Here is a 24,033-nt window from a genome sequence, read left to right on the forward strand (position 1 = left end):
ATGCACTCAATGACATGTTAAATAAGGTTAATACCAGGCTTCAACCCAAATGGATAAGCGGTTTTCCAGATCTATGCAACAATGTAAGGTGTGACATTTGTACAAACAGACATGCGGGTGTACGGCTGCTGCACTGCTGTGTATGCCTTCAATGGGGGTTTCATCCCCTATGTGAGTGGGGGGGTAATAAAGAGCTGCCTGATGGCTACAGAAGTAAATAAACCAATAGATCAACACCTTACAACAAATAAACAGAACATGGATCACCGAAAATGTGTAGTTTTTGAAGAAACAAAATTAGATAACGTATAATATAAAAGAATAAAGGAAATATAACTGGATAAATAGATGCAATGCCATGATGCCTGAATGTTCAAATAGAAAGGAATAGTAGATCATTACATCATTAACTATGTAGTAAATGACATCACAAGCACATCAATAGATTTAAATAGAAATAAATGGCATGAAAAGTACCTGTGTTTTCAAACACACTTTCCCTTGACAAAGGTATGTTAAACATACCAAAACGTTGGGAGGTTGGCTCTCTTAAGCAAATATTATATATACTGTGTGTGTATATATATATATATATATATATATATATATATATATATATATTTATATATATTTATATTATGAAAGAATCGCCCTCACCGCGGTTCGTTGCCCCTTTAAAAACACTGACCCAACACACAGAAATTGATTTTTTTTAAGCGCAGTTGCGCAATTTTTAATAAACACAAAAACAAAACAAACACCTAGCTCTTCTTTGAGCAATAACTAAAACAAAACAGGAACCTAAACTGAAAACAGGACAGCTAAGCTGTTTACCTGCAACAAAACAAACAAACAAAACAGCACACACACAAAAAGGATTCACTCTACCTTTTTCTTTTTTAAATTACAGCTGTACCCACACACCAGCACAGTCAGGCCTCTGCCCTCTTCAGCAGCCACCCAGAGCAGACTGACTGCTCTCCTTTTAAACCCTGCATCTGGCTCCAATTTTCAATAGTTGCCAGGTACAGGTAATGATTAATAATAAAACAATTAACAAAAGACAATTAACAAAACAATTAAACAATACAAATGTGCATTCCGCACATGTTTTTTCTGCAGAGAGGCTTTAACCCCCTCCCTGCTTTCTCACAATATATATATATATATATATATATATATATATATATATATATAGACACACACACACACACACACACACACACACACACACACACACACACACACACTGGTAAATACACTTTCTGTACACTATGTGACCCTATTTAACCATTCACATGACAATGAAGTTCAGATCTACACATATTTTCCCAAGTTTGCAAGGTGTACCTGGCTAGACCAATGTTTTAGTCAGTAGAAAAATAATAATAAAATGATGAACAATTATTTTGTATGGCACTGTCATCAAACGATGTCTGGGTGTGTTGGCAGATTAGGTAGCTACTGTATCTTCCGTTGCTTTCTTTAAAGCAGATGGTTTTATTGTTTTAATTTCCTGTGGTACATCGTTTTCTAACTTAGCTTTTAGAGTAAGCCAAACAAGGCAGGAGGGACAGTGGTGCACTTCCACACATTACAGACACATCCCTCGCACGTACAATGTGTAGTTTTTAAAAAAAAAAGCAATATGTATAGTTACTAAAAAAGCTATGTTTAGCCTAGTTTATATTTACAGAGCTGACTTTCATCTCAGTTGGTGACCCAGCATGTGGCTTGTTATACGAAACCAGATTAAAGACTGGGACTTTGAAGATGTCATTATTTTTAATAGGATAAAGCATACCAATTTAAAAGACTATTAACCTTTCTCTGCTTATGCTATTCCAGTTACAAGGGTCTGTTGTTTAGAGTAACCAGCAGCTGTAGACGGTCATTATGCACCCTGAACTCTGCAGGCCGTAAACATTAGCTTTGCATCACTGTAATCTGAAATGCACCCTACTTTACGTATTCTGTTTTGATAATGCACTTTTAAGTTTACCTCTTTTGATTGCTGTGGTTCTTGTCAGGTGTCAGTAAACACACATAGAATGCCCTTGTATGAGGATAAACCCTTTTCATTTTGTTTTAGTAAAGACCCAATGGCGGATTGCATAGTCAGATTGACATTGATTTTAGGCAGAAGACACATGAAAATCATGCCGGATTGCATTGTAGTGGGCATCACACCATTCATTTCAATAGAGATTTGGTCAGGATCCAAAAATCATGCCGAATTAGACAGAATGCCGGTATGAAGAAGGGCTGGATTAGACAGATTTTGATGTGCTGTACAGTCCAAAATGTTAAGGCATGTGCCAGGTAGACCTTGTACAGGTTCTTCAATAAATGGTGACAGCTGTTGAGATGCACCGGCTGCACCTCCACCCCCCCTAAGAGCAGTTACTCCCATTTAGACTTCAGATTTGATCATTAGTGAAGTGATCACTAGTTTGTTGTTGTTAGTTTGGGAATCATGGCTTCCATTATGCCATGTGGTGTAACAAAAGATTTTTGACTGAAGTCCAGCCTGCCAGAGCTGCTCCAATGCAGGAATGTGGGGATACACATTGTGAATTCGGTGTGAGGGGAGTCACTTACACAGAATTCCTTTCTTACAGCTTGATCGCTTAGTAGAGGTTACACAGATCTTATTGTGCCTCCCCTGAAATACTCAAATTGGATTCTTCTTGTTAATTGTGTTTTGGAAATGTTGCTCCTTGTGATTTTTTGAAGTAGTGTACTAATATCAATACATATTCAAATGGAATTACTGTGGTTGTAAAATAACTAATTTGATCACTGAAAACTAAACTGCGCATTCAAACACTGGGGAATCAATGCTTCTTCATCTACTGTGTGTAAATCCCCGAATGGGACAGCATCCAAATATCCATCCATTAGCATTTACACTACCCTCATTGACATCACTTCCATTAGACCGGTGCGGCAAGATATTCAAATGGTTAGCTCACACAATTAAATTAGTCTGAATGCATCCAAAGCTGCGTTTAGATTATATATGGTAATAAATTAAAGGAATATCTGAGCTTCCACCACGGGGTGCAACTCATTTTACAATTAGCTGTATTTTAATATTATAACATGTTAATAACATTATTTAATAAAATAACGTGTTAGTGATCATTTAGAAGAAAACAAAACAAAAGGGACATTTGGAAACCACCATTAGACAGATTTTTATAAGGTGTTTATTTATACTGAAAACATAAAAATGTGCTCCCGGTGGCTAATGTTCATAGGACAGCACGTTGTCATATTATACCAGTCACTAATGAAGCTCTTTTCAGGTAGAGTGAACAGCTGTTTGTTGTTAGGTAACCCACAGCTTCTTTTTATTAAAAGCTTGTTTCACTTTTTATAAAATAACTGAGCTCTGCTTTGTTAGTGTGGAGTGCGGCCTGGTATATATTTGTCTGCCCATTGGCTGGGAAATGTGCCATTTGGTACAATTATACTTGAATAGAGCCCATTGTAGTTTGGAACTGTGTTTTGCATGGTTTTCTGTTATCAAAGTAACCCCAATTTAATCTTTGTCGCACATGTTTTTTACACAGGCAATTATCAGTCGTATGCTTTTTGTTTTGTTTTTTTTTTGGGGGGGGGGGGAGGGGGGGGCTAATTATAAAATACCCTTCTAATGGAAATGTATTATAAGGTTGTGTTCATGTAATTTCTTTTTCAGCTTCTATACAAAAAAAGCAAATGCACTTATTACAATCTGCTTTGCATTGAAGTGTCAATGATGTTTGATATGCATTAAAGAAAATGAAGTGTATTGTTGGTAGCTGATACCCAACGCCTGCTGTACAGCATTTAAAGCAAAAACTTTAAATGCAAAAACTTTAAAAAATAAACAATTGCTGAACGTCTCTCCGTCTCTGTTGCTAAGAAACACTCTCTAAATACGCAGGATGTGTCTTTTAGATTATGATTTGCCGATGTTTAGGATTCTGTTACCATATTAAGAGTTTATATTGAGCCTCCATTCACAAGTCATGTCATAACAAATCTTTGACCAGCAGCATCACAGAATGTGTTGATGCTTAGCAGCAGCAGCCTGACAAGGACCGAGAAGTTCGTATTACTGTAAAAGCTTGTTATGTTTTGGATGTTTAACAACAAATCATTACTGAGGTTTACGTGCAACACCCAGTGACATAGTTCTCAAAGTAATTCATTACTTTTGGCAGACTTTTTTTATATTTATCAATGTACATGATTATTTCTACCGTGATTTGCATTCTTTTAAAACCATACAGTACAACACAGCAATGACGATTTATTTGACGGCTTTTAAAAGGTCCTCGATTTTTGTAGTTTTAATATCAGTTCCCTGTTTTGTATCTTGTTACAGCATGTCATATTTGATCTACCGTCTGTTTTAATAATGGTTTTTTTTTCAGGATTGTACTGTGTGTAATAACAGATGTCCTTAAGGTATTTTCTGAAACGTTTAGTCTTTCACATAGTGGGACTGATATATTGTTGTTTAAATCTGGAGTGGAATCTTCAAACACTTTCTCATAAAGACAGAGCCAGACTGGAGCTTAATCCCTTGGGGTTTAAACAGAAAGATTTCAACTCTGGGTCCTCTAGTGGTTCACTTGGTAAAAGCAGAGCTGTGTGGTGTGCAGCGTGAGTCATACAGTCAGGGGTGCACAGGTTCACATCCTGGCTGTGCGAAGTCAGTCGTCTTCGCTGGGGATTCCAAAGGGAGCATCTGATTGGCTCTGGTGCTCCTGTGGTTATGGAGGCAAAACCAGCCGCGCTACAGTGGCCAGTAGTTTGCTGACATCCGCCGTCGAGTTCCTGGGTGTAAAAGAGGAAGCTGGCTTGGTTGTGGGAACGGAGGACACCCACTGAACCTTCAGTTCTCCTGAGCCATGTGGGGAATCGCTGCAGTGAGGGGAAACAATAATTGGACATTCCAAATTGGGGGGAAAAAAAGTGTGCACACTACAAATGACTGACAACATAAGCATAGGCCTACACCTATAGCACCATTTCTGACTCAGGTTGGAAGTTCTATTATCTTGCTACCTGAAATGTGGCACCATTTCTCATGAATATAGCATTATAAAGTAGCATACTGACTTTTTAGCTGAAAGGAAAGAGTTCTTGAAAAGAATAAAAGTACAATACTACGATTGAAATGCAGCTACTTCATTTCTATTTATAACTAGGTGCTACATCATTATATCTAAATGATAATATTTAAACAATATGTGTGTAAATGTTGATTGTTGGAATCAATAAAGGAACTGGCTATACTCTGCTTAAATCCTTGTGTGTGCGCTCCTTCACATACCGTAGAGAAATACATACATAAATAATGTAGTTTCCTTACATAGCCACCCTGTTATTTCCCCTTGTAACCACATTTTTAGAAGCTACTACTATATAACCTTTTTCAGTAAACTAACTGTGCAATCAGACAGTTGTTACTGGCATGATAACCATTTCAACAGGAATTCCTGATTCAAGATACCCTTATCCTGCTGGTGACAAAGCATGAAAAAAATGGCACAGTCTTTCATTGTGTTTCTTTAAATTAGTATCATTTATTTGCGTAACCAGAACTCTCGGAAATGTATTTCACAAAGTTGTAACTTGGTGATGCTTCCATTGTTAGTACATTTCTTGGAGACATGGATTCATGCTTTCATAACCTCTAGGGTTGATTATTGTAATTCCTTGTTTGCTGCTCTCCCTGGTTTGCTTCTCTCCCTGATTTGCTTCTCTCCCTGATTTGCTTCTCTCCCTGGTTTGCTTCTCTCCCTGATTTGCTTCTCTCCCTGGTTTGTTTCTCTCCCTGATTTGCTGCTCTCCCTGGTTTGCTTCTCTCTCTGATTTGCCTCTCTCCCTGATTTGCTGCTCTCCCTGGTTTGCTTCTCTCCCTGGTTTGCTTCTCTTCCTGGTTTGCTTCTCTCCCTGATTTGCTTCTCTCCCTGGTTTGCTGCTCTCCCTGATTTGCTGCTCTCCCTGATTTGCTTCTCTCCCTGGTTTGCTGCTCTCCCTGGTTTGCTTCTCTCCCTGATTTGCTGCTCTCCCTGGTTTGCTTCTCTCCCTGATTTGCTTCTCTCTGATTTGCTGCTCTCCCTGATTTGCTTCTCTCCCTGGTTTGCTGCTCTCCCTGATTTGCTTCTCTCCCTGGTTTGCTGCTCTCCCTGATACCTCATTGAATAGTTTGCAGGTGATACAACATGCCGCAGCAAGAACACTTACACACACTAAGTCTTGTGCCATATTTTCCCAGTTTGAAGGTCAATACATTGGCTTCCCGTGAAGCAGTGCATTGATTTCAAAACACTGCTCCTCCCTTACAAGTTCATTCATGGTTCTGGCACTGCCTGTCTGCTTGAGTTACTTATTTGCTATAAACCGGCTCATACTTTCAGATCAGCAAAAGATGGTCTCTTGGTTATTCCAAGAACATGGTTCACATTGGAACTCCTTTGTAAATAACTCTTAACCATTGGGTGGTTAAGGGGTACTTAAGAGGGGTTGGCACAAAACTTAGAGATATGATGGCTGAGTTGTAGGCACTGAACTTACATTGGGAGATGATTAGTGGCCCAGGACATGCGGATAAAAATGACAAAACAATCATGTATGTTTTTGGTTTTGTTATTGCAAACATACAGACCACAGGAGGCAGCAATGGTAACTGGTGAGAATATAATAGACATAAGGGGAGTCATTCACCCTTGGAGGCTTATTACACTAGCGAGATGTAAATTGATGGGCCAAAGGGGAGTCCTTCAAGTGATTGACCATAATACTATCCAGGGTGACCCAGCAGGCTAGTCTGACATGGATTGAGCTCCAGAGGGCAGCTGTTCAGAGTTTTTAGCTGACCTTGAAGAGGAGTTAGAACTACCCCGAGGCCCCACTGCAGACACAAGATCCTTTGGCTTGTGACCCATTGTTTGTAGCACTTACTGATAAGTATGAGTGGGATGAAACTGCTTGAGGTACTAGAATATGCACTTGAGATGGAGATGGCTTAACTGGTAGAGAATCAACAGAGAGGCCAAGTAGTGAGCACAAGAAATGAGAACAGTGGATAACAAAGAAGGGATCTGAGAGTAGAGGTGGATCTGTGTGTAAACTATTCAGTCAGCTGAAGGAATTGCATCCAAGCAAATAACTGAGACAAGGCTATGAGAAAACCTTCGCTAATTCTATTTAAAAAAAGTTATACTTTTGCGATTTCTTCTAATTTCTAAAGATTTTGTTTAAATGTTTCTTGTGAAAAATGGTGGTGGAACTCATATGTTTATACTTATCTGTATAATGTAGCAGTGGGAAGTGTGTTTGGTAGGGGTATGGTTAGGGTATAATGTAGCAGTGGGAAGTGTGTTTGGTAGGGGTATGGTTAGGGTATAATGTAGCAGTGGGAAGTGGGTTTGGTAGGGGTATGGTTAGTGTTAGGGTATGGTTAGTGTTAGGGTATAATGTAGCAGTGGGAAGTGTGTTTGGTAGGGGTATGGTTAGTTTTAGGGTATAATGTAGTAGTGGGAAGTTTGCTTGGTAGGGGTATTTTTTACTGTTCATTGCTGCCACAAAGCTGAGGAATTCACTATATGAAAATAATAAATGCAAAAACTAGGGCTGTCAAGCTATTAAAAAAAATGAATCTTAGTTACATATTTCATTGATACAATTACTGCATCCATCTCATTCATTTGTTTTATAACTTTTGGTATCAAACCGGAAGTGACTGTTGCTATGATAGAGGGAGCTGAGTTTACTGCAGGAATGGAGGAAAACACTGTAACTGCAGAAGCTTGCTTCTCTTGCTTGATATTGGACACCCGTTTATCCAAACTGCTGATTTTGCTACTGACTGAGGATAAGGTGTCTGCAAATGGTTGCGTAAATGCTTTTATTTCATTAAAAATCAGAGAATGTTGTTGCTGAGTTTCGCTCACTGGAGCGGCTGCCTGCTGGCCTGTTGACGTGCTGGTTGCTGCAGTGGCTTGCTCTGTGACAGTCTGCCTGCTGACTGACCTGGGCCGCTGGGGAGTTTTCTTGGGTGGAAATATAGGTTGTGCTGAGATGGATTCACAGTAAAAAATGAAAAGGGATTCTCGATTGCTTCCTGCTGGGATTTCGCTGCTGTTTTTGAGGAGGATCTTTATGAGCTTGTTGAAAGTCCAGTCCTTAAAGTACATTCGCTCTGGAGGTGTATCCTGGGCCCGGAGCCGTTTGGATCGACTCCTTGGACGGTGGATGGTGGTATGCTGTCCTGCTCGGGAGGGACCTGTTCGGATGCTACTGAGACGCCTGATAGAGAGAAGAGTGGTGGGCTGACCAGATCCTGGGTTGAAGCTGTCGGAGAATGTTCTGATACAGACAAGAAGCGATCTTCAGAGACCTCCAAATTCGAGGAAGAGTTGTGCGGTAAGTATTCCTTACTTAATTTGATCTTTTTTAATTCTTTACACAGAAAGAAATTGCTAGAGGTCTTGCAATCTGCTTAGATTCACAACCAACACGAAAAACACAAAACAGAAGTATATTGTGTGACTAATGGTTTAAATAGGAAGTAGATTTGATTGATGATAGGAGATCAAAAGATAGCCTAGCTCCCGCCCCCCAAACCATACTTAATAGGTTAACATGTAATTTTGCATTTTGGATCTTATTATAGTTTACTAAGTTTACATATAATAGAAGTCAGGTTTATTGGTCTGTAGTTACCTGGTTTAGTTTTGTCTCCCTTTTTGTGGATCAGTATTACGTTTGTAATTCTCCAGTCTGTCGGTACAACCCATCTCAAGAGACTGTTGCATGATCTTGGTTAGCAGTTTGAAATAACTTCTTTCATTTCTTTGAGTACTATTGGGAGGATCTCATCCGGCCCAGGGGATTTGTTTATTTTAAGAGTTCCTAGTCCACTTCTGCCTCTGTTATGCTACAGTTATTTAAAACTGGTTAAGAAGTTATTTAAAACTGGATAAGAACAGGTCGACATGTGGGGCATGTTGTCCATATCCTCCTTTGTTAAAACTTGTGAAAAGTAATCTTAAACTCTTGAAGCAAATAAAACTTCTTTCTACAAATTACCAGAATAGTCCCAACCCAGGCATGGGGATGGAAATAAGACTCCTATTGCATAACAGTTTCACCCATTCCAGGTTTTTTTCTTTACAAGCTTGATTAGTAAGAGTGTATAGTAACAAGCCCAGGTGTGTCTTATTAAACGTATAGGAAAAATCAGGAATGGATCAAACTGCTATGCAATGGGAGTCTTCTTTCTATCCCTGTAAATATAAACCCTGTTCTACATAGCAGGAGCTTCATTCAGAATAAAATCAACTGAAATCTTAAAGCTATCAGTCCGACCCATTAGTGATGTTAAACATGTGTGTGGTACTCCTAGAGCGGAGGATGTGTCGGGGGCCTTTTTTGCCAGAGGATGAATCAACACATAGCAGCACCTGCAGCATTCTCCATTCTCCTTGGACGTCCACTGGTGGTCTGCCAGGAAAGAACCTGAAGAGCATCCAAACCACCCTCTTAATCTAACTGAATTCCAGCCTCCCATCATTTCCCATTCATCAATATTTTAGTAGTATATTTCTACACCTGCATCCACCTGCATTGGGAACAAACAAATCCAACCCCACTAAGACCATCTAATGACAACCCTTGCGATAACTGTTGTATGATGTTTAGGTTGGAATTAAGGATTACTTGGTTATTACATCTTATTCTCAAATAAAGGAGTGTAGCTATAATCACTACAAAGAACTACACATACTGTTGTCTTTTTCCGTGTTAAAAACCTTTCATGTTCAACGTTTGTTTTTTCGGTGAAGTTCTGAGAGGAAAGTTTACATGAATATCAGCTTGCTCTTTCATACTTCTCTTTTCAGGACAAGTTTTTTTTTTTGTTGATTTTATTCTTCTTGGGATGTTTATTATATGGTTTTTGCTCGTTATGTAGAGTTTCTAATCATTGTAATGACCAACGGATGTTTACTGTAGGATCTTCACCTTACGAATGCAATACAGTTTTGATGATTGCCAGTGTTTTTTCAAGTTTGTTTTTTTATCTTTTAAAAGCATTTTTGGGGGCTCTTTTTCATGTTGGTCTCAACAGTAATATCTACCTATGTGTTGTTCCAATTACATTTCTATCATTTTTAATTAAAATCTTTTACAACCTAATAATTTTTTAACACGCATAAGGCTGTGCTTCATGGGCCTATAGAACATGCCTTATCAAAGGGTACCGCACTGGTACAGGGGTGTGGCTCAGGGGGTATGTATTGAAGTAATGCTTCTAACTTTTTAGTTCCAGGTAACTAGATTCGCTGTTGTGTTGGTGGCTGTGGGGTGGAAAAACTAAACATCTTATTATCCATCAAAATTGTGCATAATCTTCCGGGCAGTGGAAAGAACTTTGGGTCTTAATATTAAGTGGCACAGACACTCGCCCATTTGGAACAATGTTAATATTTTATCTGGTGGTAAACCCCTTTCCTTGGACTCCTGGGCCCGGAGGGGTATAAACGTGTTGAACGATGTAGCCGGTCAGGAGTCTATCCTAGAGTTCCAGGACCTAGTTTCTCGCTATAGTATCCCTAGCACCTCTTTGTTTTTTTATTTTAGACTGAGATCTGCTTTAAAAACATATGGGGTTCCCTGGGGCTCCAACTTAATCCGTCACCCAGTAGTGGATTGGGTCCTGGGGGCAGCACCTAAGGACTTAGTCTCCCATATATATAAGCATCTCACCACACACTCCCCTGCCCCCCTCTCTTGTTCAAAACTATGGGAGAAGGATATAGCGCAATGGGGACGGACTGTAGACTGGGATGCGGTGTGTGTAGTGTCTTTGGAGCGTCTAAGAATCCAAATCACCAATTTATTCACTTTAAATTATGCCACAGAACTTATTTGACCCCTCGTAAAAGGCATTTTATGGGGCTAGCCCCTCATCCTTGTTGTACTTTGTGCAACCTAGGAGTACCAGGCACTCTGATGCATATACTGTGGGTTTGCCCAGATGTTCAGCTTTTTTGGGGGCAGGTAGTAGATTCCATTTCTGCCATTATGGGGAGGTGCTTCCCACTGGACCCTGCCTTTCTTCTCCTGGGTGATGTTTCTAAATTTCCTCTCTCTGAGAATGAACATAGACTGTGGCTGGCAAGTATGACTGCTGCAAAAAAAATGATTGTGCAGCGCTGGCTCCCTCCTCATCAACTCTCCTTGCGGCACTGGCTACAGGTGTTTTTAGACATTATTTTTTTGGAGATGTCCTCAGCCAGAGTCAACGGAGCTAAAGCTTCCACTCTGCTGATGTGGAGAGACTCGGCAACTGCAATTAAGAAGTTACTATTGTTGTAATCAGTATGCATTGCTCATTTATTTGTCGTCAACCCATGTAACGAGGGGGTGGGAGGGGTGGGAGGGGCAGGAGGGGGCGGGGTGGGGTGAGGGAAATTTTTCCAGGGTCTTTCTGTTCACTTTGTATATAAATTTTCAATAAAAACTTAATTACAAAAAAAAAAAAAAATTGTGCATAATCTCCCATTTCATTTGAACATAGCATATGCATTTGATCTACAAAGGCACTCTAACCAGTTGTACTTATGTCAAGAGTTTGATCACACACACATTCCCTAGTAAAAGTGTGAACACTTACAGTTATGATATTGTTCCAACCCTGCAATTTATTGACTGCCTCACCCCCCAGTAAAACAAGGACATTGGAATTTGATCAGGCAGTTCACTTGAGATGCATCTGACCATACGATAAACCGGGTCTGATCGTTTTTCAAAAGAACATATCGCCATTTACATATTGTAATATTATTTATTTATATATGTATTTATTTGTTTGTTTAACCAGGAGAGTCCTGTTGAGACTAAAATCTATTTTACAAGAGAGACCTGGTCAAGAAGACTTCATATAATAAAAAAATAAAATAAAATAAAAAAACACACACAGGTTCAAATGAGCACAAACAATACAAATATGTGAATCGCACTACAAGAAACAAAACTGCGTCTCGGATTTACAGATGTCACGTTTCTGGTGTCAATGCCTTTAAAGGGATCAGGACAGTAAGTTTCAGTTCTTCCTGGAGTTTATAACAAGACCACAGAGCTGGAAAACTGAATGCCTTTTTAAAAACTTCCGTACAGACTTTAGGAACTGATCCAAGATTAGAAGTCCTACTGGAGTTAATTAGCAATTTATTAAGATAGTTGGGGTTCTGCCAAGGATAGCCTTATAAACAATTATGTAGCAGTGTTTCAATCTTTGCGAAGATAAAGAAGTCAGACCAGCCAATCTTTATCAATCACAATGATGAACAGAATGACCCAGGTTGGTATAAACCTCAATGCAGAATGGAACCGTGGTAGTAGATACTATAAATAACATCACCATCGTCAATCAGAGGTAAAAATGTATGCAAGAAAAGTTGTTTTCTAATTTGTTCTGAAAAACAGGATTTATATATATATATAAATAGCACGTATTTAAAAAGCCTAATGGCGTGATATATAATGTTACAGAACAGCAAAACCATTAAAAGCACAACAGAATCTAAACAATGTCTAGGTCTGCTCTGTTCTAAAACAAGCTTGTAATGTTGGCCAATTTAATAATGTCTGCTAATTATACGACCTACTGTACACAATACTAGAACCTTGTGTGCCTCAATATAAAAGCAAGATCTGTATTAATGTATATATAAATAATGTATGTGTAACGAATGCTGTGTATTCTGTGTCATTAGCCCAACACGATGGAAATGCAGGAAACAGCTGTAAACAGCCCTTCAGTGCAGCATGGTACAGAAGGCCCTGGGAAGAAGTTATTTATGGGTGACTGATGCATGCGTTTTGTACCATGCACATGTTCAAACTAATAACGTACCCACTTACACACTCTAACTCATTAAAAAAGTATTGTTATTATTACTGTAATCCATAATTTCAAAACGAAAACAGATTACACAAGCATTGGTTATAGAGCCAATAAAGGAGGAAGCAATTACACACACAAGTTTGTAAAAAAAATAAAATACAGCATTGTGCAATAATTAACTAAATCCACATTTTTAACAAAAAACAAAATATGGCCATTATAGTTCTGTGCACTAACAATACACAGTGCAGAATAGGCTACTATAAAAATAACACGCAGATGTAATTTATAAAACAATACAATACAATTCACACTGCTGAGAATGCAGTTCCAAACTGTTTCTTTTTAGGGTCTTAAACCATGCAGGGCGGATTTATATACCCAAGTTGTAAAAAACCCTTAAAAGAACACAGTTTCCTATGATGTGTGGAAGTGAGGGATGAGGCATGCTGGTAGCCAGGGAGCAGCACCCACGTTACCCCCACACCCCTGTAGCATATCACTTTGTCTGCTGCTGCCTGGCCCTGCACAATGTCCGTTTGCTCTGTCATGTGTCATTTGTAAAAGTAGCTGTTTGTTTGAACAATACCAAACTTGAAAGGTTAAAGAGAACCTACTTCTACAATGTTTTTTATGTCAGTCCTTTTTTTTGTGTTTTTTTTCATTGTCGTTACATAAGCATTATCCTGTGTACAGTACAGCAAGGCTTTGCCAAGCTGCACTGTTTACTGTTTAGAACCCTCCTGGAAGTCTAGGTCTGGAGGTCGTTCTCTAATAAATCAAGGTTGACTCCAATATTGGTATTTGCTGTAAGTGTATACATTGTTTAGTTAATACCAACGTCAAACTACAATGTTGAGTTTCTGGTGCACTGGAAATGCAGTGATCTGACTGACTATTAATGGCAACACAATTTTTACTGCTGAAATGCAAAGAACACACTTCAATTCTTATTTCAGAACCAACTTATGAGTGCAGCAGCACTGATTTGCAATGTGTGTAAGCATACTCATTTATTGCATTTTATAACGGTTACATTTATTAGTTTATTAGTAATTTGTTACTGTATTTTAAAGTTGTGTACTGTAGATAGAGGAGGTGGGTTTACGGGTCTAAGTTATGTGCAGTAAGCACCAGCAGTTCCAATACGGGCAGTACAATTATATGAACTAGGTTTTGGTTTTCTGTGCATGGGAATTGGCAAATAAGTCATTTTAGTTTTTGACAGAAGGTTTTCAGATCAGAGCTATGATGACAGAATTAGGCTCTCTCTTGAAATCTCTGCTGTTTACTTGAAGTAGACTCAGTGACCCATATTGTTCGAGGTTATTCTCATCAAGTTTGCAATAGTTCACATCATCATGTATAACGGGAATGATAATTGTTTTCCCATTAGACTGAAATATAAATAGACACAATATGTTTTTGGGTACAAAAGTTAAAATCTTGTGTTGTGTTGTATTGTATTTCATGAATGGCTCTTCTGACCCTGCTTGCTGCTTTATTTTTTTCTAAACTGCTGGTTGTTTTTACAGAACAATACTTCACACTATTCATTTATTTTCTTATGTAGTTGAAAAACCTTAATGGGCTGTGTGGCAATGTGCCCCGCCCCTGTGTGCATATTATGTGTTGTATGTTGCGTGCGTGTGTTAATGTTGGTGTATAGATTGGTACACGGGATATAAACGGGTCTGTGTTTCACGTATATTTAAAGTGTAGATTTGTATTTAGGCACGAGGAGAGCACAAATCACTTCACGTGCTGGTTAAATGTAATATGTGAGCACGGGGTTGCACAGAATTAATTCACGTGCTGGGATTCAAGTGAATAATTAATTAGTAATTGAATCCCAGCACAACAGTATATATAGATGCACATTTCATTCAGTCGGGGTTGGGTGTTCGTGAGTGGAGAACGGGAGAGAGAGAGGAGTTAAAATTAAGGAAAAGAATAATAGTAAGTGTTTTCACTCACCGTGTTTGTTTGTCTCTCCGTGCACCGTTTGTTAAGTGTTTAGTACGTTTTGTTTGTCTATTTATTTTGGCGCAAGTGCCGTGTCCTGTTTTGTGTTTAAAACCTTTTATTTTCTGTTCTGTCTGTTAATTATTAAATGCTGAGTGCGATCACGCGCTCAGCCTCACCAAAACCCCAAGTCTCTGTTGTTTATTTCCTGGCTCTGGTCTGACGCCACCCACTCCGGCGGTCTTTGTGACAGGCTGAAATAATGAAAAACACATCAAACACATACCATTGTTAAAATAAAATACATAGTGTATTGTCTTCAGGTGCAAGTGGTATAGTGAATAAAAGGAATGTCCAGGCAGTATTTCTCCCAGAAATAATCTGTGCGTTTAATTAAAGAAACACAAAAACAATCTGCCCCTTTACCAGCAATGGTATTGGGGATACACGGCGGGCTTGCAAACCCAAAAACAAAACAAAGATAATGCACTTTGTCCATCCCACATCCTCCGTGCATGGGCATAGCTGCTGCCCCTTTGTACCCACAAAGTCCTCCCTGCAATCAACCCATCACCATGGTTTCTCCAATAGAGGGCCGTCCTGCAGCTGACTGCAATGGAGTCCTTCCGGGTACGTGCAACTACGCGCTCCCCCTAATATGGTCACCTTCCGGTTTCCACCTACCATCAAGGCTGTCCATCTAGGAGGCAGCATACCATTTAATGATAAAGATACAATACAATAACTGGAAAGAAAAATAGCCAAAGTGTCTTATTTTGTTCAGTAGCATACGTTTTATTGTACTGCATCAGGCTTCATGTACTGTAGCCCCAAACAACATAATATACTAAGACAGCTCGCCTATTTCACGCAACTAGGCTAAATTTCAAAACAATCAGGGCTGGGATAACACCTTTACAAAAACTGCAGTTATTGTAATTTAAATGATTGTTGTGATGTAGATTAAATATCTATGTGATGATTAACCATAAGAACATAGATTTTGTGAATTGTACCTATTTTATATCACACTGTGTAGAGACCAGACACTTCATTTAGAACGAGGGAGACAATAAAGTTATTTATGTCTTCTTTCTACCTTTCTGTGAGTATTGAAGTGACATTCCAAAGTTAGATCACTGTAATATGAACAAGCAGTAACAAAACCTCCTTGTATCTTGGATGCAAGCAAATCGTATTATAGGAATCTCTTCCTCAAGGATTGTAAATCATTCTGCAATAACAGAACAGACCTCAACAGCACAGTGCCTTCAAATAAGTATGACCACATTAATCTTTCAAATATAATGTGACAAAAACACTTTCTATCTAGTATGATTCTACTGTACCATAAACTGTGCTTGGAGGGGTTTATTACCAGTTGATTGGATAAATGTCTTGGCGAGGCTAGTTCCCATAAGAGGAAAGGACCCAGGGGAGTGGCGAGGGTGTGGTTTCAGCTGATTGGATAAATGTCTTGGCGAGGCTAGTTCCCATAAGAGGAAAGGACCCAGGGGAGTGGCGAGGGTGTGGTTTCAGCTGATTGGATAAATGTCTTGGCAAGGCTAGTTCCCATAAGAGGATAGGACCTAGGGGAGTGGCGAGGATGTGGTTTCAGCTGATTGGATAAATGTCTTGGTCGAGGCTAGTTCCCATAAGAGGAAAGGACCCAGGGGAGTGGCGAGGGTGTGGTTTCAGCTGATTGGATAAATGTCTTGGCGAGGCTAGTTCCCATAAGAGGATAGGACCTAGGGGAGTGGCGAGGATGTGGTTTCAGCTGATTGGATAAATGTTCTCATATTTTGGAATCTTTTTAAACTCCTCGGTTTGTTGTTTAAAGACCCTGTTTATGCCAGTTAGTCAATGTTGTCTCGGGGCTGCTTAAATTAAGTTATGTCTAGTTTAAGCCACATGCTTACATACTAGCACCACATGTGGGAGAAAAACAGAACAACACAGGGAGGAAAATAGGCGAGATAAATACCTGTGTTTGCCACACATTGATAGGTTGAAGATACACTTAATCGATACCATGCTTTCTTGTAGATTAAGTATGTATCAATACCATGCTTTCCTATAGATTAAATATGTTTCGATACCATGCTTTCTTGTAGATTAAATATGTATCGACTCCACACTTTCCTGTAGATTAAATATGTATCGACTCCATGCTTTCCTGTAGATTAAATATGTATCGATACCATGCTTTCCTGTAGATTAAATATGTATCGACTCCACACTTTCCTGTAGAATAAATATGTATCAATACCACACTTCCCTGTAGAATAAATATGTTTCGATACCATGCTTTCATGTAGATTAAATATGTATCGATACCATGCTTTCATGTAGATTAAATATGTATCGATACCATGCTTTCCTGTAGATTAAATATGTTTCGATACCATGCTTTCATGTAGATTAAATATGTTTCGATACCATGCTTTCCTGTAGATTAAATATGTATCGATACCATGCTTTCATGTAGATTAAATATGTTTCGATACCATGCTTTCATGTAAATAATGTTTTTGTCACTTGCTTTAAATTTGTTGCCCCACATTCCAGTGACAACAATTAAACTAAATACAGTAGAACTGTTTTTTCAAAGATTCACACACACACACGTTTTTGGAGACAAAGTACTAACAATGCTTTCAGGAGCAGAACTAGTATCATTGTTAACAAAAATAGACAACATCTTCATAACATGGGTGGATAAGCCTACTCTTTTAATGTGATCTTGGTTCATGTGTTATCAGAAGTTGTTAATATGGTTTACTTAGTACCAGTATTTGGTACTGGGTTTGATGATAAGGGGATACAAGGTCCATGTGCTAGCAACATTTTGTTTTCTTTTTTTATTGCAAAAGTAAATATGTTTCAGGTCTTTTTCTGAAGCAAAAGATTTTTTTGCAAAACGTGCTGCTTATTTATTTTAATTGTTTTTGTTATTTTCCATTTGTAATGCAGAAAAAGTGTTAAACAGGTAAACAATAGCATGTATATTATGTATTTTACATTTGTCATGCCCAGTACTAGAAACCTGGATTTTGCAATAAAAAATTAATTATAATCAATTCAATCAATTTTATTTTTATATAGCGCTTTTCCTGTAGAACATCTCAAAGTACTGTACATAGCACAAAATACATCAACAATTGTTAATAACATCAGATACATTAAAAAAACTACACTAGAAACAGCATTTAAAATACAGAGCAATTTTTAAGAGACTTAATACAAAAGAGATTACAATATATAAATACATGTGAAACATCCATTATAAGTTATACTAAAAAACAGTTGATTACCAAAAGCCAAGGAAAACAAGTGCGTTTTACGTGTAGATTTCAGTTTTTCTGCAGAATAACAGCCTCTCCCAAATTGTGGCAGTGAGTTCCAAAGAGTACGAGCACACAAAGAGACGCTTTGACCTTCCAATGTAGCGCAATGAGCTCATGGAACAGCCAGCCCAGCTCCTGAGAAGCAAAGCTGACGCCCAGGGACATAACAATGCTACAAATCCGTCAAATATGAAGGACCAGTTTGCTGGATAGCCTTAAAGGTCAGAGAATCTTAAAAATGACCCAGTAAGAAAACAGTAGCCAGTGTAGTGATTTTAGTACAGGCTTATAAAAAGCAGTAAAGGTCAACTGCCATAAATAGTCACATTTTAAGTTAGCCTTTTCCATGTGGCAGCAATGCCTGTCAATCTGATAATCTGTACTTATTCTGTTTTCATAAAACCCTGCCCAGTAAAATGAGCATTAGAGCTGTTCGGGATGTTTAGTGTTTGACCCGTCAACAGGCTCGAGTCTTCACCTCAAAAGCTTGATACTGTTTGCCAACAGGCTGCTTTCGAGAGTAAAGAGTTAAAAAAAGACAAAAAAAACCTAAACGCCCATCTTTTCCACTGCAGCTTTAAACTATGTGGCGTCTGAACATTTCAGGAATTGATTTCAGCACCTCACCTGGTTGTGATTCCTTTTCTTACTTAAAGGGTACATCAGCACTACATGAAAAATAAAACTATCCCACCTTGCTGTTCCGAAGGTATTTGGTTAGTGTATAATAATCTGTATGCACCCGAACATCTGCATAGTGCCACAATGCTATGTCCAAAATCACTGTTCTCGAGCATCTCTTCTGAGCGAAAAAAAAATGACTTCCGCATGTACCCTCACATGTGCTCTGAAACATACCAGCACATGCCCAATGAAGCGTTGTATAAGCTATATTTGGAAACACACTAGTCTGTGTGACAAACATGGTCCGTCTAATTTTCCATAAGAAAGGAACTTACACCTGCTTTTGTTTTGTGTAGTAGACATCTTTCACACTGTACAGGTTTCCATCACATGTTGGATTTTGATGTTTATGATTAATGCTGCATTCAATTAAAAAAAAAAAAAAAGTCTGTGCTGTGTAAGTGGTTGTGGGGAAAAGAAAACCCAAGACAGAGTTGTTCTCATTTCCAATTAATGAAGGGACCCACCCACAATTATAGCAGCACTGTGTTATTTCAATATACGTCCCCAAAGTCTTAGATACAGCTCCAGCTGATTCGAAATGTTTGCAGAATGGACACGTATCAAATAAACTAGCAAATGAGATTCAGAAACGATTTCCTTTTGGAATGAGGTCTTTGAGAATGATCTGACCTAAAAAAATAAATATTGCATGTATTTTTGACCAAATACAGTGTATTCGGAACAGCAAAGTGGGATAGTTTATTTTTTATTTTTCATGTAGTGCTGATGTACCCTTTAATAGCACATAAAATTGGCCAGTATCACAAACTGTTTCTTTCTCATTACATTGCTCAGACGAGCCGAAGTGAATTCAATTCAGGCGATTAATAAAAATGTGTTTGTTGATCCACTGAATAATAAAAAAGAGACTTAAAGTTACGAAAAATATTTTAGACACCCTGCTTTTCTATAATGTAGTTTAGAAACACATGGTGGTGGGTTAGGGTTAGGGTTGCAAGAAATAAAGAAAAAACTGCTACATCCCTTTTTGTCCACATTATCCGATGGTCAGTCATCAATCATTCATTAAGGCCTGAATACCGGTAACTTCTTAAATAGCAGATAATGTCTTCTTTATGTATTAAAATGCAGCGCCAGATAAAGCAAACTTGCAAATGTGCGACAGGCGCATGCAATGTGATAGGCGACTCTCCTCTGATTGGTCATTGGTCAGTTCCCTAGCTGCCACGCAACAAAATCACAAAAATAGACACCAATGTTATTTTCTTTGCATTGCTTCAGTGTCACACCATAGCATCGCAGACAGTGTGAATGGTTCGTATCAAAACTGCATGTTCTATTTTTTTTGTCATACTACACATTCGCTTGTCGCATCGCGTCTGATGTGAATGGGCCTTAAGAGTTTGCAACCCCTCCGGCACCACCCAGGAAAATAAATAAATAAATAAATGCACAAGTTGTGTTAGTGGCAGAAAGTGACTGGCAGGATGTACTGCCTTTTTATTAGTCTCTGTCTCACTTGAAAAACACCAGTTACTGTAACACAAAGAATGTGCACATCTCAAACTTCCTGAATACAGATAAGCTGAGGATGCAAGGAGAAAATGTAGCTGCTGCACAGTTTATAGAGATTCAGGTTACAATTTGAGAAGCAAGCTCCATACCAGCCTTTATTACAAACAGTGCCTCAAGCTCAGAAACTCTGCATAAGGGCTTGTCTTCGAGGCTGTTCAAACTCCAGACAAATGTGTTCACTGCAGTAACAATTATAGTGTAGAAAATACTTTAGATTTTAGTTCTATAAATAATATAAATAATGATAATGAAGTCAGTAAATGTATATTTATTTTACTTTCAACTGTCAGATGTTTCTTATTAAACTTTGTACACAGCAGTGCAGAATGTATTCTAAGGGCCCTCTATTCAAAGAATTATGAGTAAGGTTACCAGACGCCCCAGGATTGTCCCACTTTTCAAACAGTACAATTGTTAATCGTCACGGTTTTGCTATTGTAGTCACATTTAGTTTTTTAAGTACAAAATTGTATCAGTGTGCTCAGCAAGTTAACACAATTAGTAATTTACTAGGCTGTGTTAGCACCATTCAAAAATAAAATAAACAGTCTTCTGGGTTATTGGTTTAATAATTCTGATTATGTGTTTATCACATGTTTAAACAGTCTTCTGGGTTATTGGTTTAATAATTCTGATTATGTGTTTATCACATGTTTAAACAGTCTTCTGGGTTATTGGTTTAATAGTTCTGATTATGTGTTTATCACATGTTTAAACAGTCTTCTGGGTTATTGGTTTAATAGTTCTGATTATGTGTTTATCACATGTTTAAACAGTCTTCTGGGTTATTGGTTTAATAATTCTGATTATGTGTACATCACATGTTTAAACAGTCTTCTGGGTTATTGGTTTAATAATTCTGATTATGTGTTTATCACATGTTTAAACAGTCTTCTGGGTTATTGGTTTAATAGTTCTGATTATGTGTTTATCACATGTTTAAACAGTCTTCTGGGTTATTGGTTTAATAGTTCTGATTATGTGTTTATCACATGTTTAAACAGTCTTCTGGGTTATTGGTTTAATAGTTCTGATTATGTGTTTATCACATGTTTAAACAGTCTTCTGGGTTATTGGTTTAATAGTTCTGATTATGTGTTTATCACATGTTTAAACAGTCTTCTGGGTTATTGGTTTAATAGTTCTGATTATGTGTTTATCACATGTTTAAATGGTAATACATTTAACATGTTTTGAATAGATGACAGTAGATAGAAAACTATGAGTTGTAATGATCTGCAATGAATACACCCAGTTTTTAATTCTGAAATTATGATGGCATTACTATATACTGTTATTAACAGCTTTAGAGTTGTTGGGCATCAGTGGATTTGAAAAAAAAAAAAAAGTGTGTGTGTTTGTAGCTCATGCTGTGTAATAGGTCCTGTCATACTCACCGTAAGAACGCTTGATGCAGTATCTGTGCAATATATTGCCCTGGACACCAGCTTTGAAACAGAAGGACTGAGGATGGGGCTTGTATCACCCCACTCAGATCCCTTACTTGCTAAATATCTTGGTATCAGTGAATAGATAACCATCTCCTCTTTAAATATAAGCAAACACATTTTAATGTGAAGGCCGTATGAAGTGTGGTCGCTCCGCAGCATGTTATTCATTTTCTGGGAACATAGAATGATTTGGGTGGAAAGTGTACTGCCCGTTGCATTAACCCCACTCAGACCCCTTGTTTTCTAAATGTATTGGTATCCCTGAATAGATGATGGTCCTCTCTTCAAAAATAGGGAAACGTTTTGTATAAGGGAATCGCTCACCAAATGTTATCTATTTACTACCAATGAAAAATAACAAGTTGGGATATTTGTCCTTCTTTTAACCTCAAAAATGAGTTACCAAGACTGAAAGCTGTACTGTTTTTTATAGGCTAGAAAACCAGAAGATTCATATCAAGCAGGGACCTATATATATATATATACATATTTGTAAAACACTATAACAAACAAAACACACCCAATACATACAACAGCTGTTGGCTGTCTAAATATTCCAATACTTTGTGTACACTACTTTCATTAGCTTCATGTACAATTCAAATAACACTGCTGTAAAAAATAAATAAAATGTGTCTGGGTGCGTGTCTTTCTAGGGTTTCATAGAGCATCGCAGATTAAAAAGGAGGGGCCTAATTTATCATTCTAGCGGCGAGACACAGTACCAGTACATTTTTAGATAACACTGAAGAAAACAGTCCTTCAGATGAAACCTGGTACACAGTACTAGGTATACACTGTTAGCCACACTGAGCTCAGTTCAGCTCAGGGGGACTGGCAAGGCTGGGATCGTGAAAACCAGTAAAGCTACAGTATACTGTATAGTGCACTCATCCACAGTGACAGAATTGTGTGAGGAGCATGACAGAGGACCCAGGCTTCTTCTATGGCTACAAATGTGTAATTGAAGTTGGTGATGGAACTTGAATGGCACATTTGTGATCACAATCCTCTACCTAGCTCTCTGCACCAATTGCATGGAATGTGTACTAACTATATTCCCCCTGTGCTGCAAAACACTGTTAGTTGAGGAATCAAGGCATCATTGAAATGAAATATATCTCAGATCTGCATACATGTACTAAAATAACTTTTATTCACGGCTTAACCACAATACTGGTATTGGAGCTTCACCCTTTAATCATGAGGGCCATAGACTTAGCAGGCGTCTGCTAAGAAATAAATAATAGTAATAAATAAAATAATAACATATTGCTGCTTTTAAGAGTTCATGACTTGCACTCTGTACAGTAAGCCTGGATAAACACACATATACACAAATACAGTTGAGTACTCAGGAACAGCTTCAATTGTGACAGACTTCTAAAACGTTTATTGTTTATATAGAAAGTATTTCAGGCCTCAGTTATTACTGTATGTTAAAAATGTTATAAAACCATGCAATTGCTGCTGAAAAACACATTGCAGTTTTTATCATACCATCTCTTGTTTGTTCTCATAGTTGACATTTTATGTGGTGGTGCAGGCTCTTTACACGCTAGGACACAGCGCATCTCTGATTGCCCTCACCACAGGGAGTGCAGTCCTTTGTGTTTTCAGGTAAGTGTTATACATGTTTGCAATACAATCATTGATACTCAACGCACCCTTAGACTGGAGATGCACAAGCATTCTGTAAGAATTTTTTTCTTGGCAACTCAAATTAAGAATATAAATTGAGCGTGTTATCAACAAATTTCCGATTGGAAATCGAGTTGCTAAAATAGACCACTGCTCTATTTTCAGAAGTTCAGTTGACATTTTTTCTATAGGCTGTGTGTGTTCAGCCAATGATATTGCATTTTCTAATCACCTGATTTCACTCTCAATTTTGCTAAATAGGAAGTATGGCTACAGACAAGTGGACGCATGAGGACACTTTGCAGTTGATTGATTTCTTTCATGATAGAAAATCTTCATGGGATGTTTGATGTGCAGAATATAAAGACTGCAATAAAAAAGAAGACTAATATAAGAAATTAGAAAATGTTTTCAGGAAATCACCAGCAGAGGTAAAAGACAAACTGAAGATATTTTCCTTCTCCCATCAAAATACTGAGTTCAGAGGTTT

General features: G+C 38.1%; 1 protein-coding gene across 1 annotated transcript in view; it reads left to right on the plus strand.

The window, feature by feature from the left end:
* LOC117399703 (vasoactive intestinal polypeptide receptor 2-like) overlaps positions 1 to 24,033 on the plus strand; it is a 72,485-nt gene that overhangs the window by 32,049 nt on the left and 16,403 nt on the right. Inside the window, exon 5 of the mRNA XM_059023304.1 lies at positions 23,425 to 23,522. Coding sequence (XP_058879287.1) covers positions 23,425 to 23,522 — 98 coding nt within the window. The remainder of the gene's footprint in view (positions 1 to 23,424; positions 23,523 to 24,033) is intronic.

The sequence above is a fragment of the Acipenser ruthenus genome, chromosome 4 (genome assembly GCF_902713425.1).
Source record: "Acipenser ruthenus chromosome 4, fAciRut3.2 maternal haplotype, whole genome shotgun sequence".
NCBI lineage: Eukaryota > Metazoa > Chordata > Actinopteri > Acipenseriformes > Acipenseridae > Acipenser > Acipenser ruthenus.